A 20,085-nucleotide genomic window follows, 5' to 3' on the forward strand; every position below is an offset into this window, starting at 1 on the left:
AACCCCAACGTACAGTATATTCATAGCCTTCCTCCGTGAACTATTTTTGCTTTCAGGTGTTCCCTTGGCTAAGCCAAACGTCTTCAACATCTATAATCTTTCAATTTTGTCCAGTTATAATCCACTATTGTGGTATCCTCTACTTTCAGTAAAAATCAGCAGAGCTGCAGAGGTATGCATATTGGACAGCTATCCCTCCCAAAGTATAGTGAAGTTGTAAGGACTGGTTTTAATTATACAAAGCACATACAGAACTTTAAAATGGTAATGGTTCAATGAGAAATATGATGAAAAATTCCAACAGAGATGAACCAAACCATCTGGTAAGGCCTAGAAATACAGAAAGGAAGACCCAGTCTACCCTAGTGGAGGATGAGCTCATGCTACTCAAAGATGCCATGGAACGTTACCAAACCCTAATTCAAACAAATTGCCTCAAGTAGTTCTCCAATATAATCACAGAACCTTTCACATTGTAAATATACCTTTTTTGTAACCACTAAAGGTGTACTTAAGACAATTAAGGTATTCACACAAAATCATGGAGTAACAGGAGTTGAAAAAAGTCTCTGTACTACCAAAACTGCTGTCACTGAATTCAACTGATTCACTCCAACTTTACTCATGGGAATGACCTTCCAATCCTTTACTTTGGACCAATTAACCTTTGTTTTACATATACGAACAAACTCAGTGACCTGTTTTTCCAGCTTTTAACACAAAAGGAAAATAAAATTGGAGGGTAAGAAGATACAGAAGACTGTATTTAGAGATTTTCTAGGGCTACAATTAATCCAACCTCGAGCTAGTTTTAGCAAAAAGGCAAAACCCACATACTTCAGTTACTCCCACTGGTCTAAAATGTACTATCTTTTTAATGATTAATTTAAGTCACTAAGTTTGGTGCAATTTTAACAGTAACCATCTTAAGGCGTTACAGATTTCTTTTCCTTCCCCTTTCGCAGGTTTTCCTAATTTTCCTCAAAAGAACATAGGACTCCTCCAAATTCTTGCTATTTAAAGAAAACTGAACGGGAGGAGGCCTCGGCATCATGAATGCAGAGTATAACTTAAATGAAGATCGACTGTAGGAATACGATGCCTCTCTACGACTCAGTTAATTCTAGCCCAGGCGCTCTGGAGCTCTGCCCCAAGTGTGTCAAATCGTCTAAGTTACTGGGACTCCTGGAGGCAGTATACTCATCTCTAAAATGAGAAAGCCAGACCAAAGAAACCTAATCCTCCTAAATCTTGTTGTAGAAGCCAACCTTATCTGGAAATTCTTACTCAATTAGACATGAACATGTCTATCTGCTCAATAAATCTAAATTCTCTCTGAGCAACCATATCACCTTATCAACACTTTTACATTCCTATAGCAGACCTCACAATCGCAGTTGTAGCTGTCCTCTGATTTTCAAACTGAAAACTTACTACTATTTGTGTACTTCTAGTCACTGCCTTCAAGTTATTTCTATGAGCTCTCAAACCTTGTTTCAAGCGAGCACTGTCCCTTGCATATACCTACGTTAGAATCAGCAAATGTTGTCTTTCATTGCCCAGTTCTTTCTGAGAACAAAGCAGTTCAACATTCTCATAGAGAAAGATATGTCCAAGTATATCATCAGGTTTATTTACATTTTTTTTTTTTCCAAATTGGCCTGTCTCTACTAAAAAGCAATTCATTTTCTCCTTCTACACTTTCCTCTTTTTCTCCTGCTATACTTGCCTCTTAAGAGATTCGTATTAGGACAGTCCTTAAATTCCAAAGAAGGAGAGTTTCTAAGATATTTACTCCAAAAGAATTACATCTGACAATGTCTATTTTCAAGTCAATTCCCTATCAAACTAGCCATAATTTTTTAAAAACCTAAAGTATACCACAGACGATATTAAAATAGGACCACGAATTTGTAATTAAGATTTTAGAGCATTTTTAAAGGCAGCTGTTATCTTACCGGGGCTTTTGAGAACATCTAGGACACTTCCTTCTTTCAGGGTTTTTGCAGGTCTAAAAGGGCCTTCACAATCTTCATCTGGCTTCTTCTTACAGCTTGTACTATTCACTGCACTGATATCTTGAGCTGCAATTTTTTTTAATTGTAAAAGACATTATGCCAAGAAAAAGCACTGGATGGAGTTAAATGTATTAAAAGATCTTTCAAAGCCAATTTGGACCAACGTCTAAAATATCATGAAAAAGTCACTGTAATTCAAAGATAATGAACAAATTTACTTAAAAGTACAGGGTTAACCATTATAAGAAAGTAGAAATACAATTCCCCATTCTGTACACTGTACATTTTTCTCCTCCAAAAGGGCAAAAAGTATAAACTATAATTGTTACCCAATGAATTAACTGGTAATTAAGAAAATCAAACTGAAACACTGGAGAGGAGATGGCAACTGAAGCTCACAAACTGCATGAAATGTGTTTCTAATTACACAACAATTTACAATATTGATCAAAAAAACCTTAACAATAAATTCCCAACTGAGCCAGTTATTTCATTTCTAGAAATTCATCCTATGATTGAAAGTATCCCTCAGTTTTCAGATGCCTGGGTGGCTCAGTTGGTTAAGCGGCTGCCTTCAGCTCAGGTCATGATCCCAGGGTCCTGGGATCCAGTCCCACATCGGGCTCCTGGCTCGGCGGGGAGTCTGCTTCTCCCTCTGCCTCTTCACTCTGCTCATGCTCTCGCTCTCTCTCTCAAATAAATAAATAAAATCTTAAAAAAAAAAAAAAGAAAAGAAAAGAAAGTATCCTTCAGTTTTCATACTGAAAACCTGGATGATAGATGCTCACTAAGGGACTGACAATATCAATCACAGAATCCATGCTGTGCAGCCACAAAAATCATCCTTAAATGCACAGTTACAGGTAAAGACTTTAGAAATAGGGCGCCTGGATGGCTCAGTCGTTAAGCGTCTGCCTTTGGCTCAGGTCATGATCCCAGGATTCTGGGATCAAGTCCAGCATTGGGCTCCCTGCTAGGCGGGGAGCCTGCTTCTCCCTCTCCCACTCCCCCTGCTTATGTTCCCTCTCTCGCTGTGTTTCTGTCAAATAAATAAATAAAATCTTAAAAAAAAAAAAAAAAAGACTTTAGAAATAGAAAGTCCAGAAGGTTTTGAATAATACATCAAAAGAGTAATGGTGGCTGCTAGTGATGACTGACTTTTATTTATTGCTTCTTCTTTTTAGGTTTCCTAAACTTTCCAAGATAAACATATCCTTATACTTAAAATAAGAAATCTGTATTTTCAGTATGATAATAGCTGTGTGGTTCCATTTCTAAACGAGAAGGTTTTTACAGATGAAGTAAATTCAATACAACCTAATAGGTGTGTTTCTGTGCATGGGAGAGGAAGGCGGAATGAAAGAAAAGGAAATAAAATTGGTCATAAAATGCTAAGCATTGGGGCACCTGGGTGGCTCAGTGGTTAAGTGTCTGCCTTCAGCTCAGGTCATGATCCCAGGGTCCTGGGATTGAGCCCCACCTCGGGCTCCCTGCTCCGCGGGAAGCCTGCTTCTCCCTCTCCCACTGCCCCTGCTTGTGTTCCCTCTCTCGCTATGTCTCTCTCTGTCAAATAAGTAAATAAAATCTTTAAAAAAAAAAAAAATAATATAAAATGCTAAGCACTGAAGCTGGGTAAAGAGTACATGGGAATTCAGTCTACTACTTCTGAAAATGTTTGAAATTTTCCATAATAAAATATAAATAACCAGGTTTTTCTGGAGTGTTTGCCAATTTAAAAGGAGTGGGTCAAGTAGTTTCAAAAACTCCTATCTACCCCACACCTCATGTCATAAACAAAAATTAACCCAAAATGGATCAACGATCTAAAATGTGAGAACTGGGGCGTCTGGGTGGCTCAGTCGTTAAGCGTCTGCCTTCGGCTCAGGTCATGATCCCAGGATCCTGGGATCGAGTCCCACATCGGGCTCCCTGCTCGGTGGGAAGCCTGCTTCTCCCTCTCCCACTCCCCCTGCTGTGTTCCCTCTCTTGCTGTGTCTCTGTCAAATAAATAAATAAAATCTTTAAAAAATTTTTTTTAAAAAGTAAAACGTGAGAACTAAAACCATAAAACTCTTAGAAAACCAAGGAGGTACATTTTCATGACCATGGATTTGGCAATGAATTCTTAGATATGACATCAAAAGCATAAGCAAAGAAAAAAATTGAACACTACCACATTAAAAACCTTTGTGAATCTAAGGACATTATCAAAAAAGCAAAGACACTCTAATGAATGGGAGACATTATTTGCGAATCATATATCTGATAAGGATCTAGTATCCAGACTATATAAAAATGCTTACATCTCAGCAACAGAAAGATAAACCAACTTAAAAATGGGCAAAGGACTTGAATAGACATTTCTCCCAAGAAGATAAAGGACCAAGAAGCACATGAAAATATGCTTGACACCATTAGTCATTAGAGAAATGCGAATCAAAACCACAACGGAAGGATCACTTCATACCCACTAGGATGGCTATAAACAAAAAATGAAAAATAAGCATGGTGAGAATGTGGAGAAATTAGAATCCTCATACACTGCTAGTGGGAGTGTGAAAGGAGTCAGAGGCTGAGAAAAACAGCTTTGTGGTTCCTCAAAAAATTACACACAGAACTACCATTTGACCATTTCTAGATATATATCCCAGAGCACTGAAACTAGTATTCGAACAAATACATGTACATGAATATTCATACCAGCACTATGCACAACAGCAAAAAGCTGCAAACAGCCCAAATGTCCGTCAATGGATGAACAGAAAAACGACCGCATATCCATACAATGGAATATCATTCAGCCATAAAAAGAGTGAAGTACTGAGGCACCTAGCTGGCTCAGTCGGTAGAGCACGGGACTCTTAAACTCAAGATCATGAGTTTAAGAGCCCTGTGCTGGGCATGGAGCCTACTTAAAATAAGAAACAAATAGTAAATTTTTAAAAAATAAAGAAAGAAAAAAAAGGGAGCGAAGTACTGATACATACTGTAACATGCAGGAACCGTGAAAACAGTAAGTAAAAGAAGCTAGATACAAAAAGTCACATTGTATGATTCCAGAATAGGTACATGCACAGAAACAAAACAGTGACTGGTGGTTGCCAGGACCTGGGGGAGAAGAAATGCGGAAGGACTGTTTAGCAGGTACTCGTCTCCTCTGCAGGAAGGGGGACAGAACTGTTCTGGAACTAAACAGACTGCGGTGGCTATACAGCACAGTGAGCACTAACCACCACTTAGTTTGTTCCCTTTGAAATGATTCGTTTTGCCTTCCATCAGTTTCATCTCGGTAACAAAAATATACAAGAAACAAAACACTGTGCCCACCTCTTATAATAACTGTGTCAAAACAAAACATGTGGGACACCTGGGTGGCTCAGTCGGTGAAGCATCTGCCTTTGGCTCAGGTCCTGATCCCAGGGTCCTGGGTTGAGCCACGCATCGGGCTCCCTGCTCAGAGGGGAACCTGCTTCTCTCTCTCCTCCCTACTTGTGCTCTCTGCCGCTCTCTCTCTCTCAAATAAATAAAATCTTAAAAAAAAAAAAAAAAAGCAAAATAAAACATACTTGTAGCACTCTGTCATGGTCTATCCTCCTTTAGAATCAAAACCGAGGGGTGCCTGGGTGGCTCAGTCGTTAAGCGTCTGCCTTCGGCTCAGGTCATGATCCCAGGATCCTGGGATCAAGCCCCGCATCGGGCTCCCTGCTCAGCGGGAAGCCTGCTTCTCCCTCTCCCACTCCCCCTTGCTTGTGTTCCCTCTCTTGCTGTGTCTCTATCAAATAAATAAAAATCTTAAAAAAAAAAAAAATCAAAACTGACATGCTTTTAGTAACTTAAGGTAAATTTTAAAAATACCCTGCAGTGTACTCAAATTGATGGAAAAAGAAGATAATGGAAAAATTAGCTCCTGCCACCAAGTAATTAATCACCACTTACACATTTTCAATCAACTTCTTAACGATAGAAGTGGTGAGAATCATTCTCACAATTCTATGTATGCCACTCCTAAAAAATGCCTTAAAAATCTGGATAATATCCACAGATGTGATGAACACAAAAGTTCTTTTAACAAATTACTGCTCATCCAGTTACCATTAGTAATGCATTAATAAAAACTGGGAAGGATTTTCATGCCTTTCTTCATAACCAGGCATGAAAATGGTAATTGGCAGAAGTTTATTCCTCTATGAATTCATAGTAACATTAAAGAAAAAAATCTTGTGATAAAAAGTACACCTGAAACGTGCTTGTTACTTCTTTCTCTTACATAAGGCTGTTTTAATCAATAAAAAACAGGACTACAAACATACCAAATTCTTATTTTGTGCCACTCTCATAGTCTATATTCTTATCTTCTGGCTCAACCAAAGCTAGAACATTTAGCTTCTATGTCCTAACTCTTTGGTTTTTGTTGTTATTTTTTACTCTATCCCTTGAGGGAGGTTCTAGCTTTTTTTTTTTTTGGTGGGGGGGGTTGTGGTTTGTTTTTTAATTCCAACACTGATAAAAAAAAAAAAAAAAAACTGAGATAGTCAAACACTTCTGGATAGGGCAAAAGAACTTAACTGATATCTCAGCCTATAAAACCCCACTCCCACCCACACCCCCCTACCTCAATGGACATTGCTGTCAATCCATGATACCCAGGTCACCCCATTTAAAATCACTCAATATCTTCCTACTACATTCAGATTAAAATCCAATTCTTTAGTGCAACATTCAAGAATTTTTAGAATTTAAAGCTACTTTTTTTTGTTGTTTTTTTTTTAAAGATTTTATTTATTTATTTGACAGAGAGAGACACAGCGAGAGAGGGAACACAAGCAGGGGGAGTGGGAGAGGGAGAAGCAGGCTTCCCGCAGAGCAGAGAGCCCGATGCGGGGCTCGATCCCAGAACCCTGGGATCATGACCTGAGCCGAAGGCAGACGCTTAACGACTGAGCCACCCAGGCCCCCCTTAAAGCTACTTTTTAACTTCATGACAAATTACCTACAGATTTCAAAGAATATCATGCTTTTTTCTCTAATTCTTATACCCTTGCATTTGCTGTTTATCTTTTGAGTAAAATGCCCTTGCTCAAAAATTCTTGACCTGAGTAACTTAGCCCAGATGATTCTCCACTTCCTAAACAGCAAACACTTGAAAGAAAACCACCACTATCAGAACAAAATGCTAGGATTTCATTATCTGATGACTCATTTCTTTCCCTCAATTACACCCATTCCTTGAGTTCAGAAATTATGTACTACTATCGGCAGAGGCCCTTACACATAAAAATGTTTGTGAACTGAACACTAAACCTAGAGATGGAGTGCACTGCAATTATAACTTCACCTCAATAACAATGTAGACAACCCTTCAATTTCTTATGAGATTTCATTTATAATAAACTGTCACCTTATTTTAATTAAACAAAGACGACGGATATATGTGCTGCCATGACTATCCCTGTCATAATCAAATTGTAACACTTCCATTTAGTGAGCTAAGTATTTCTGAGAACACAGACTAAAAATACTGTCAAGGATTGATATTAGCTCCTATTTGCTTTTTAGAGCTAATTTCATTCAAATAAGAGCATTTACAAGAATTGCTATAGATTAAAGAATGTGAAATACTAATCTAATGTAATGCAACTATTTTTATGTGAAAACTTGTGAGAAATTTTCACTTACCTGAACTACTACTTGTAATTGGTTCTGAAATACTACTACAGCCAGAAAGTTCTGCTGTTTTTGCAACAGGCACACTGAATGTAAATCCAATCTGTAAAGAAAAAAAATGTATCCTTTAAGAGTCTATTTAGTTTTAAATGAGTATCAAATAGCTTTTTCCTATTCCAAGTAAAAAAAAAAAAAAATACACTGAATTTCATGTATTCCAGGTTTTCATATTTTATAATCTCTAAAATTGATGCTTCTTAGAATGAATGGTATGTCCTATCAAACAGCATTTTACATTTCTCAGGCATTTTTTCATTCAAAGCAGTACATAAAATAATTACGTGCTCCTAAAGCTCATTTCTGGATTTCTAAATACCACTTTCTAATAAAAAGTATGGGACTTTATGGACAATGGGCAGGTTTCAGGCATGCAGGAGGGAAATTACAAAATTATCTGGAATATCCATCTGTGACAGAAAACAAGAGCACAGTGAAAAAGAGAAGGCAACATGTAAAATTGATATACATGCCAAAGATGCATGGGATAACTTTAACATTAACCTTATTCTCCCCAAAATATTTAACTATAAAGAAACAAATACATTCTCTGAGGCATAAAAACCCAAAACTTCTCCAGATTAAAGGCAATTCAAGAAAGATGTTAACCAAATGCAATGCCATTTAGTTGATTAGGTCTTGATCTTAACTGGATGTAGGCCCAAGAGAAACAAAATAGTAATTAAAGGACAGTCTAGGGCAATGGGGAAATCTGAATATGGCCTACATTATTATTATATCATGTTAAATTTCATGGATATGATAACTGTACTGCAGGTATGCAGAGGAATGTCCTTTTTCTTAGGGGACATATGGATGTAAGGGTATCAAGAGATTTGTATCTTAACTTTCAAATGGTCATGAGAAAATATATATGCTTATATGTATATATAGGTAGTGGAAAATAAACAGGTGTTCACTCATTCAAGTTTTCTGTACACTGAAATTTTTTTAAGTTGAAAGAAAAACAATGCTATTTCTTACCACCAATGACATCTTGGTTTTGATAAAAAATGAATCTGAAACATTCCTTGCTTGCTACTTACAGATGATGGAGGTAGTACATCTGCCTCAGTAGATTTTACAATCGGAGATGAAAATCGGAACATGGGGCTGCCAGTGCTGTTTGGAGAGGTCATTTGTACCTGGTTTTCCAAATTATTACAATATTAAAAACTTTTTAGAGAAAGAAATTGACAATAAAACAGACCTTAATTTAAGCAAATTAATCATTTCAAAGAAGCCAAACACAATTTCCTTTTAGATTTAAAAATCACTTGTTAAGGGGCGCCTGGCTGGCTCAGTCAGTTGAGCATGTGACACTTGATCTTGGGGTTCTAAGTCCAGGCCCACGTTGGGCATAGAGATTACTTAAAAATAAAATCTTTAAAAAATAAATAAAAATAAAGATCAATTGCTAAATTGTAAACTTCTGAAAAATAAACTGTAAACTGCCATAAAATCTGGCTTCTCCTTGGGAGAGGAGTACACTCTATCTCAGAGGTGAGTATCTGTCTAAAGGAGAAACATATCATCTATAAGAATACATTCAGAAAAAGTAAAAGCCAGGGTGAAAGCATAAAACAAGAGCAGTTAATTCTACCTGAGATATAAAAACAATAACCCCATTCTCACAAAAAAAAAAGCATCTTAATCAGAAACAATGTTTGGAAACAAACTTACAATCATCAGTCTCTAAGGCACTGAATCAGAATTAAAGAGCACTCCATTATAATGTATCCCTTTATAATGTACATTTAAAAAAAGGAAAACACCGTTTCCATTTTTTCTCTTCTTATTCTGAGTTATTAATTCCCATAGTGGGAACTTATCACTGCTTTCAACAGAGTATTAGATTTTTTTAAATAAAGAACAAAAATCACCTCTATTTGTACAATGGTTCTGTACCTTGTTTGTTAATGATTGCGAAGGACTAACGGGTGATGGAGAGGACGTTGTGATCACAGAGGAACTAAAATTGAAGGTAGGCAGTGAAGAACTGGTGATGGGTAGAGAGATTTTCGGCAATACTGGTACTTCCATTTCCTAAAACACAACATGTTTCATAATGATAGATATCATCTTTCATGTCACTGTTCTATCCCTACTTATTTTCAGGAAGAACTGCTACAGTTACAGGTAAACTAAGGATAGGGCAAAAGTAACACCATACTGTGTTAACAGTGTGGGCTCTTGAATCAAAAGAATTGAAAAGATCTGAAACCCAGCTTTGTCACCAGACTCGGTGGCTTTGTGAACCTAACTGCCCTCAGTACCAGTTTCTTAATGGCTGAAAATGAGAAAAAGAAAAAAAAAAAAGCACACCATAGTTGTAGTATTAATATAAAACACAAAGTTATATATGGGCTCAGCATATAGAACAAGCATTTAATAAATACCAGTACTGGTGAGTTTGGTGAAACGCCTTGGTTTTTTTATTCCAATATAGCAAAGACCACCCCAAGTCTCAACCCAGGTTAAGGGCAAACAAAGAGAGTTCCACTTCTACTAATGGAATAGTTTGTTATCTGACCAATGACCTGACAGATAACAATTATAAACTCTGAACAGAAGAGAAAGAAACAACCATCTGAAAACACTGGAGAGCAACCAGAAGTAAGCAGGAACTATAGAGATAAAAAACGCTTGGAAGAAGAGAGGGGCACTGAGTGAGTTTCCTGTACTCTGTGAATTGGTGCCCCTGCTAGTTGAAATTCTGAGAGAAAACAGCAAATCTGCTCACGGAGGAATCAGAGGACGGACTAAGTGACCACAGCAGCTAGAAATGAGGGGGAAATGCAGGAATGAGGAGCATATAAATCTGCACGTAAACTGTCCAAATTTCTAGCAGACATGTAAGCTGCTCCCGTGTAAGGGAAACAAGCAGCCAACAGACTGAAGAGCTCCAGATGCCGCCCACCATGAGTGGGAGAGAGTGTCAGGTAAGTTCCCCGCCAGCTAAAACTGAGTATTTCAAATGGATGTCGTTCATGGGACATCAAAAACACCTCTGTAAAGTCAAGCCCTCTCCCCAAAGGAAAAATAAAGATGCTTTCAGATAAAAGAAAACTAAGACTATTTGTTGCCATAAAACCTGCTCTACAAGTTCTTCAGGGTGAAGGGATATGATACCAAATGGAACTCAAGTTTCTGGAAGAAATGAGCAATATATGAGCAAACACAAAAAACTTTCATTCCTCTTAATTTCTTAAAAATACATACAACTTAGAAAGCGAAAATTATATGCTGTGGGTTTATAGCCTATCTAATTTTAATACAAATGACAAGTATAATCTAAAATACCAAGGAAGAGGGGAGGTAAATCAAACTATAAAGTTTCAAGATTCTTCAATTTTACAGGAAGTGGTACAATATGAACACAAAGTAGAATGTGAAACTTAAGGACACATACCATAATCCCAAGAGGAACCACTAAGTAACATGAAGAAGTAGAGATAAAGACCAAAGTAATTAAAACGTAGTTCTAACAAATATTCAATTAACCAAAAGAAGACAGCTTTCAAAAGGAACAAAAGAAACAAAAAACAAATGGGAAAACCAGAAAACAAGAGGAAAATGGAGACCTAATCCAACTATATAAATAATTACATTAATTATAAATATTCCAATTAAAAAGCAAAAAATAGATAAAAGGCAAGATTCACCCATATATAATCTACAAGAAACTCACTTAAAAAGATATAGGTTAAAAGCCAATGGATGGGAAAAGATATAACCTGCAATTCGTACGCCTAAAAAGGTTTATTCTACTAACAGAGTGGTGGGCTATAGTAATACCAGATATAGATTTAAAACAAAGAATACTTCCAGAGACTTTTTTAAAAGAAGAACATTTAGTAATATTAAAAGAGGCAACTGAGGAACCATGATGTGAAAGGCATATGCTTTAATGAGGGCTTTAAAATATGTAAAGCAAAAACTGACATAGGGGAAAAGATAAGTTCACCAAACAAAAGTGGACAATTTTAACTCCTATCTCTCAACAACTTAATAGACTAAACAGACACACCCCACACCCTGAAAAAAACATTCAGCAAAGACAAAGAAGATCTAAGAAATACTATCAGTCATCTGACACCTTATATAACACTATACCCAAAAACCGTAAAATACAGCCTTCAAAATTCATCAGGCAGACCATATGCTGGGCTACAAAACAAGTCTCAATACATTTCAAAACATTAATATCACAACTAAACACAGTTCTAAATAATCCAAGGATCATATAAGAAATCAAAAAGGAAATCAGAAAGATACATAAAACACTACTATAAATCTTCTAGAAGAAAACGTAGAATTACTTTGCGGCCTGGGGATAGACAAAGGTTTCTTAGGACAGAAAGACAGTAAAAATAACTGAAAATAAATGGGGCGCCTGGTTGGCTCAGTGGGGAGAGCATGGGACTCTTGATCTTGGGGTTGTAAGTTCAAGCCCCACACTGGAGGTAGAGGTTACTTAAAAATAAAATCTTTAAAAAATAAAATAATTTTTTAAAAAAGATAAATTCAAGGGTGCCTGGGTGGCTCAGATGGTTAAGCATCTGCCTCTGGCTCAGTTCATGATCCCAGGGTCCTGGAACTGAGCCCCGTATCTGGCTCCCTGCTCAGTGGGGAGCCAGCTTCTCCCTCTCCCTCTGCCATTCCTTCTGCGTGTGCTCTCTGGCTCTATCTGGCTGTTAAATAAATAAATAAAATATTAAAAAAAAAAAAAAAAGGTAAATTCAGACTTCATATAGAACATCTGCTGCTCAAAAGATGCTGTTAAAAAAATGAGTATGCAAGCCAGACTGGGAGAAAATACTTTTTTTTTTTAAAGATTTATTTATTTATTTGAGAGAGAATGAGAGAGCAAGAGAGAGAGAACATGAGAGGGAGGAGGGTCAGAGGGAGAAGCAGGCTCCCCGCCGAGCAGGGAGCCCGATGCGGGACTCGATCCCAGGACCCTGGGATTATGACCTGAGCCGAAGGCAGTCGCCCAACCAACTGAGCCACCCAGGCGCCCCGGGAGAAAATACTTATAAGACATGTACCTGACAAAGTACTTGGATCCAAAATTTATAAAGAACTCCTACAACTCAGTAAGAAAACCCAATTTTTATTTATTTTTGAAAACCCAATTTTTAAAAGGGTGAAAGACTTGAAGGATACCTCAAAAAGGAGGTAATAAGCACACAGCCCATAAGCACATAATCAAGAACACAACATTATTGTTATCAGGGAAATGCAAATTAAAATTACAATGAAATAGCACCATATACAAAGCAGAATGGATAAAATTAAAAAGATGACAACTATTAAGGATGAAGAGTGAAAGAAATGCTCATACACTGTTGATGAGTGTAAAATACTATATTCATTTTGGAAAATAGTTTGGCAGTTTCAAGTTAAACACATATGGGGGGGGCCTGGCTGGCTCAGTCGAAAAAGCATGCAACTCTCGATCTTGGGGTTATGAGTTCAAGCTCCACGCTGAGTGCAGAGATTGATTGATTAAATAAATAAATAAATAAATAAATAAATAAATAAATAAATATTTTTTTAAAAAGTTAAACACATATCATACAACCCAGCTCCTCCACTTTTAGGCTATTTACCCCAAGAGAAATAAACACATGTCTACAGGAGCGCCTGGGTGGCTCAGTCGTTAAGCCTCTGCCTTCGGCTCAGGTCATGATCCCAGGGTTCTGGGATCGAGACTCGCATCAGGCTCCCTGCTCAGCGGGAAGCCTGCTTCTCCCTCTCCCACTCCCCCTGCTTGTGTTCCCTCTCTCACTGTGTCTCTGTCAAATAAATAAAATCTTAAAAAAAAAAAAAAACAAAACACATGTCTACAAAGCGCTACGAGAATGTTCATAGCAGCTTTACTCGTAACAGCCAGGCACAAAAGAACACACTACTGGACAACTGTACTGATAAGAAGTTCCAGAACAAGCTACACCAATACAGGACAGAAAAAATGAGAATAGTGAATGCCTCAGAAGTAGGAGGTGATGAGTACTGACTCGGAAGGAGCATGAGTGAACTTTCTAGAGCAACAGAAATGTCTGACACTTTGAAGGGGGTTTGGGTTACACAGGTGTAACCATTTGTAAAATTCATTAAATGGTACACCTAAGAATTTTACATTTTATATGTAAACATGTAAAACAAATATTTGACTGTAGTTTGTGCTATGTATGCTGAAATATTTGTGAGTGAAGTATAAATGTCTTCAACTTACTTTGAAATGCACCCAAAAAGTAGGATATACACTTGATAAAGCAAATATAACAAAATATTAGAATCTAAGTGTTAGATATATGTGTGTGCATTGCACAATTCGTTCAGTATTTCAATACAGGTTTGAAACTTATCCTAATCAAATTTGGGGGAGGGAGAGGAAGCGAACAAAGATGCATTTGGCTCTTTCCATAGCGAAGTCTCATCTGATCTCCAATCCTCAGTCTTACTTTCTTCCCTTTAGACCCTTACAACACCTGGGCACATCAACTGAATAACCTGTATCTTCCTTATGCCAACTCATTATGCCACAGACTTGGCCATACTGGTTCTTTATAACATTGACCTTGAGCCAATTCTAAATGTGAAATCTATTCACCAAAATTTTGACTTAGTTGATCAGAAGTGGGTCCCACAAATCTACGAGAAAGTTAAAAATTATAATTGGATGCTTCCAGGTACTTCAAGTTGAATACAACAATCACCAAATATGTGCCTTACTATATATTACCTTTGTAATATCTCTACATGGGTTATCTCACATGAGGAAGATACTGTTATAGGTGAGGAAGCTAAGGCAGGGAGATACATGGTCTAAGATCATACAGCCATTAAATGGCAGGCATCCCACAGACACAGCTCAATCTAGTCTTCTTTTTTTTTTTTTTTTAAGGTTTTATTTATTTGACAGAGAGAAAGACAGCCAGAGAGGGAACACAAGCAGGGGGAGCGGGAGAGGGAGAAGCAGGCTTCCCGCGGAGCAGGGAGCCTGATGCGGGGCTTGATCCCAGGACTCTGGGATCATGACCTAAGCCGAAGGCAGACGCCCAACGACTGAGCCACCCAGGCGCCCCACTCAATCTAGTCTTCTTATCACCATTTTACAGATAAGCTGAGGTACAAAGGAATTAATCTGACCGACATCACTCACAGCTAGTAAGTAGCAGGCCTATACCTGACATGACAATATCAAGCAATTAAATCTCCCCAACTCAGTCATATTATATACTCATCTGTTTTGTATAAGCTTTTTCATTATAAAAACCAAACTGGTATTATAGTAGAGGCAAAATGCCAAATGTTTAGTGACTAACACACAATCCTTACAAATTTTGAGATCTAACAAGAAATGAGAGCTAAACCGTTCTTCTACTATCTCAAAATGCAAAATGGGTTATTTACAATATAAAGTTCTGTTAACCTGAATGTTTAAGTGAATCAAAATATACCATAATATATACCAAATATATACCAAATATACCCTAATATCAAAATATAATCTCTGCTACATAACAAGTTCCTGAAATTAGCATGTGTTTACACTCCATTAAAAAATAAAACTTCTTCCATTTGACCTATCCCAAAAGCCCATTAAAACACCCACAAAATGGGGCGCCTGGGTGGCTCAGTTGGTTAAGCAACTGCCTTCGGCTCAGGTCGTGATCCGGGAGTCCCCGGATCGAGTCCCGCATCAGGCTCCCTGCTCGGCAGGGAGTCTGCTTCTCCCTCTGACCCTCCTCCCTCTTGTGCTCTCTGTCTCTCATCCTCTCTCTCTCAAATAAATAAATAAAATCTTAAAAAAAAAAAAAAATCTTTAAAAAAAAAACACCCACAAAATGAATATTCCATCCTTTATCAAAAGTTCCCATTAACTATAACTGAATTAAGAACAACCAGTGGTCTAAACATATTTGTTATCAGAAACAAAAACAACACTGAATACAAAATAAGTAAGAAAAAGCATCTACCCAAAACCTCTTCTACCGAGATGAAAAAAACACAGGGTAGGCAGAAATTTGGGGCAGCCACCCATCGGTACCTCTTTCCTCAGAAACATGGAGACTCTAACTCCAATGTGGAACAGAACTAGGGACAGGAGTTTGGTGAGGCATCCTGGGATGCAAAGTTGGCAGTTGGCAGTTGGCAGTTGGCCGGAATGGAGAGAGGGTCCAGAGAAGGGAGGAAGTGATAAAGAGGTCTGAAAAGTTAGACTTTCATAAAGCTCCTCACAGTATACCAAGTAATAAGAGCAAAAGTAAATCAATAAATTTTTCACGCCCCTCCCAATGTCTTGATATAGCAAAGTCACATAAAACACTTATCTGTAAGACAGCCAAAACTGAGCTACAGATAGCAACCTGAACTTGAGCTAAAGATCTTAGGAATATATTCTTAAAACTTGAAACTGAAGGGAAATAAGCAAAATTCACAAATCTGTTATCTGGCAAACACCAAACAAGATGTTTTCCTCACACAGGGATAAACTTTAAAAAGCTAGAGACACAAATTTTACTGAGAAATACAAAAGCTCATCTAAAGAACAGGCTATATAATGAACTACATTACTCAGGTGCTAATTTCTTTACATATACAAAGCAAGACAAATAACCCATTTCTTAAAGGTAATTTAATCAAGTCTACATAAAGAGTTTCAATAAAAGAAAATTGGTTTGCTAAGAAAACTACAAAATTTCTTCTACTGTATCATTAATGGCATTCAAGACTTTTTCTTTCAAGATGGTAGAATACATTAACACACTCCTTTCCTTCACAACACTCCAGTAGGACAGCAACAAGTAGAACCTCTAGACCAGCACCAGAGCCGAGCCCCCAGCACAATGCCATCTACCACAAGACAGGCAAGGGGGACAGGAAGTCCAAGCTGCTAAATTAGCAGTCACGGTTCTGGTGCCTTCAGAGAGGCACAACTCCAAAACTGCTCAACAAGAAAAGGGGAGATGAAGGAAATGAAAACAAAAGACCGCCTACTCTAAATAAACTTGGAAAGCATACCAACAGACAAGAAGGAAAGCAAGACTAACTCAGACAATAATTTCAACCAAAACATGACTTTAGAGTCAACAGAAACTTACAGAAGATCTCCTATTTAAAAATCTAAAAATTCCTTAAAAAAACCACTCATGAGTCAAAGAAGAAGTTACAAATGAAATTTTAATTAGAAACAAACAACAAATGAAAGCATTATGTATTAAAACTTAAATGATCCAGTTAGGCTGAAATTCATTTGTAAAAAGACTAAAAGAAGGCCTGCATTAAACTCAAAGTAGTTAGAAAATAGAGCAGCCTATAGAAAGAAAGGTTAATTTAACCAATCTTCAAATTAGTCCTTATCTTTTTCAAACTTTCATTTTCAGAATATATGCAGAAATCTTCCAAAAAAAAAGAAATAAATCTTCCAAATGCAAGAAATAATCCAATAAAAAAATGGATAAAGAGAAACCCCAAATGACCAAGAAACTCACAAGAGGGCTCCCTCCCTTGTAAACAGGAAATGCAAAATAAAACTTCAATGGCATAACACTTCACACCCATCACCTTGGCAAAAACTTAAAAAAAAAAAAAAAAAAATCAAGTACCCATAAGGAGAAAGAAAAAGCATATCCACCAACTATCATGTGGAAGGAAGTATTTACACTACCTTCAGGAGCAAAAGGGCAACATCTAATACGTTTGTATCATCCCCTAGAATCCAACAATGCCATCCTAGAGGAAAAGCCTAGAGAACACGCTGCCTGCGCCGAAGCAGAAGTGCATGAACATCCACCTTGGCACATATTAGGAATCAACCCACATGCACCCTGCGGAACAGGGGGTGGTAAATTTTCAGACTGGACAAATCCGTAACAGTGAAGTTATACGACTTGAATCATCTTTCACAACACTGATACATTTCACAAATAATATGAAGAAAATGGCAAGTGAGAAGAGCACACACAGTGTTAATCCACAGAGCAGGCAAATACTCTAATATTCCAAAGGTCAAATCATTTCAATTGTCATTCTCTTATTTGAAGAATTACGGCTTTTTCGTGGCACCTATGGAATTTAAGGTCCTCGGTTAGGTTTTCTGTGTCGTCACAGTGAAGGGGGTATCAAACACACATACATGCACACGCACTCACACTGGGAAGGGACTGCTCCAGTGGCAGACTAGTCATTCTTGTGCTGGGTCTCCCCCAAGCCCCAGCCCTCGGGTCTCCCCTCACCACCACCACATCAAAGCTTTCAACAAACTTCAAGAATATGAAGGATAGAACCCTACCTCCTCCTCTGGAGGCTTGGATGCAACAAAGCGCGTTCTCTCTCGTCTCATCTTGCCGCCTCCACTACCTACTCCAGAAGATAAACCATTGGCTGCAGACATACTGAAATTTGGGTAAGAAAAGCCACTAGGCAAAGAAAAAGAAAATTAAAACAAATGATATATTACTCTGGTCCATAACTTGTTAACCAACTGAACACCTAAAAATTAGAACTGCTAACAAGAAAAGAAATCTACAGCTGAATGTGATTTTTAAAAGCGGACAGATTTGTGTGCATAAAGTTTGTTTTTTAACCTTCTTAATCTTCAAAAAAACATATAAATCGAACAGACTTTACAAATGAAATATAAAAAAGCTTTAGCTATAAAGACGACATTACCTTTCTCGTTGTTCTCTACTTTGTCCTGGTGTCACAGGTTTTTCATATCCAGTCTAGAACAAAATGAGCAGACCAAATTTACATGCCTCCTTCCTCGTTTTAATTTTCTTAATACCTCCCTTCTGTCCGTCCATTTTAATATTTGAAATCAGGAATTTGATGGGTTTTTAGCTAGTGAATCCTAAAACTTGCGACTTATATCCTGCTTTCTGAATGGTAACTGAACAGCATGATTATACACATAAAAGGTCACTGAGCACATTGCCCTTTCAACCAAAAGGTATAAGTATACAAAATTAATATACTTACAAACCACAAAAATACTTTTACTCTCTCTCATTATGGCCTATTAAAGGTGTAAGCAAATTTATAAGGATATTCTCTCTGAAATGATTCTCTGCAATTTAAGTTCCTCCATTAAAAGGGTATCACGGGGGCGCCTGGGTGGCTCAGTCACTAAGCGTCTGCCTTCGGCTCAGGTCATGATCCCAGGGTCCTGGGATCGAGCCCCGCATCAGTCTCCCTGCTCAGCGGGAAGCCTGCTTCTCCCTCTCCCACTCCCCCTGCTTGTGTTCCCTCTCTCACTGTGTCTCTGTCAAATAAATAAATAAAATCTTTTAAAAATAAAAATATATATAAATAAATAAATAAAAGGGTATCATAGCTCTTTGGCAAAATAGCAAAATACAGGGCAGGGACCAGAAACTTACAGGATGAGCCTGTTTTTTTTTTTTTTTTTTTTTTAGTATTTTTTATTTATTTGAGAGAGAGGGAGAGCAGGGGAGGGTAAGAGGGAAAGAACCTCAAGCAGACACCCCTCTGATTGCAGAGCCCCGCTAATGGCTCAATCCCACAACCCTGAGATCCTGACTTGAGCCAAAACCAAGAGTTGGATGCTTAACTAACTGAACCACTCAGACACCCCCTGGGCCTTGATTCTTTTATATCAAAAAGGAACTAAGTGTTCAAAACCTGAAGGGAAATTCAAGAAGGACACAGGAGCCATTCAAAGGCCAAATGGGACAATATGAACATCAAAATAAATAATGCCAATAAAGAATTATTATCTATGGAATGTGAGAAATAAAGTTGACTTATAAAACACTATCATTTATGTACCTATCTATGTACATAGATAGGTACTTAAATGAGAAAAAAAACTTCTCTAGGAGCATGTGAACTAATAAATGCAGAAAGAACAGTGATGTTAGAAAACCACCCTTGGCAATCTATAAACAATAGATTTAGGCAAAAATCACCAATAATGCTAACTACTAAAAGGATATTTATCCTCTCAAAGTCATCTACCCACAAGATCCTTATTAATTACAAAAGATTAAAAAAATAGTAACTTTACACCGAAGAAATCCTACTAACACCACCTTAATAATCACACTGCTAGTAATGAGATGAATTGGTAGCATGTGCTTCTTGACATGACAGACTGAGAAGAGCTCAGCATCTAGTCTGATATTATTACCAAAGTAAGTAACTGGGGGGCCCCTGGGGGTCTCAGTTGATTAAGCACCCGACTCTTGGTTTCAGCTCAGGTCATGATCTCAGGGTCGTTGAGATCAAGCCCGTCAGGCTCTGCACTCAGTGCACAGTCTGCTTGAGATTCTCTCCTCTCCCTCTACCCCTCCACACTCTAAAATAAAAAATA

The 20,085-nt window shown here is 37.6% G+C and overlaps 1 protein-coding gene across 2 annotated transcripts in view; it reads right to left on the bottom strand.

Annotated features, from left to right (window-relative positions):
- Window positions 1-20,085, bottom strand: part of NUP153 (nucleoporin 153) — a 77,943-nt gene that overhangs the window by 18,603 nt on the left and 39,255 nt on the right. For both annotated transcript variants that reach the window (XM_034985732.1, XM_034985733.1), the window contains exons 10-15: window positions 18,423-18,475; window positions 18,043-18,169; window positions 9,648-9,785; window positions 8,786-8,884; window positions 7,695-7,785; window positions 1,959-2,084 (exon numbers count right to left, since the gene is read on the bottom strand). In XM_034985732.1, coding sequence (XP_034841623.1) covers window positions 1,959-2,084; window positions 7,695-7,785; window positions 8,786-8,884; window positions 9,648-9,785; window positions 18,043-18,169; window positions 18,423-18,475 — 634 coding nt within the window. The remainder of the gene's footprint in view (window positions 1-1,958; window positions 2,085-7,694; window positions 7,786-8,785; window positions 8,885-9,647; window positions 9,786-18,042; window positions 18,170-18,422; window positions 18,476-20,085) is intronic.

The sequence above is a fragment of the Mirounga leonina genome, unplaced genomic scaffold (assembly GCF_011800145.1).
Source record: "Mirounga leonina isolate KUSES-001 unplaced genomic scaffold, KU_Mleo_1.0 Mir_366, whole genome shotgun sequence".
Lineage (NCBI taxonomy): Eukaryota > Metazoa > Chordata > Mammalia > Carnivora > Phocidae > Mirounga > Mirounga leonina.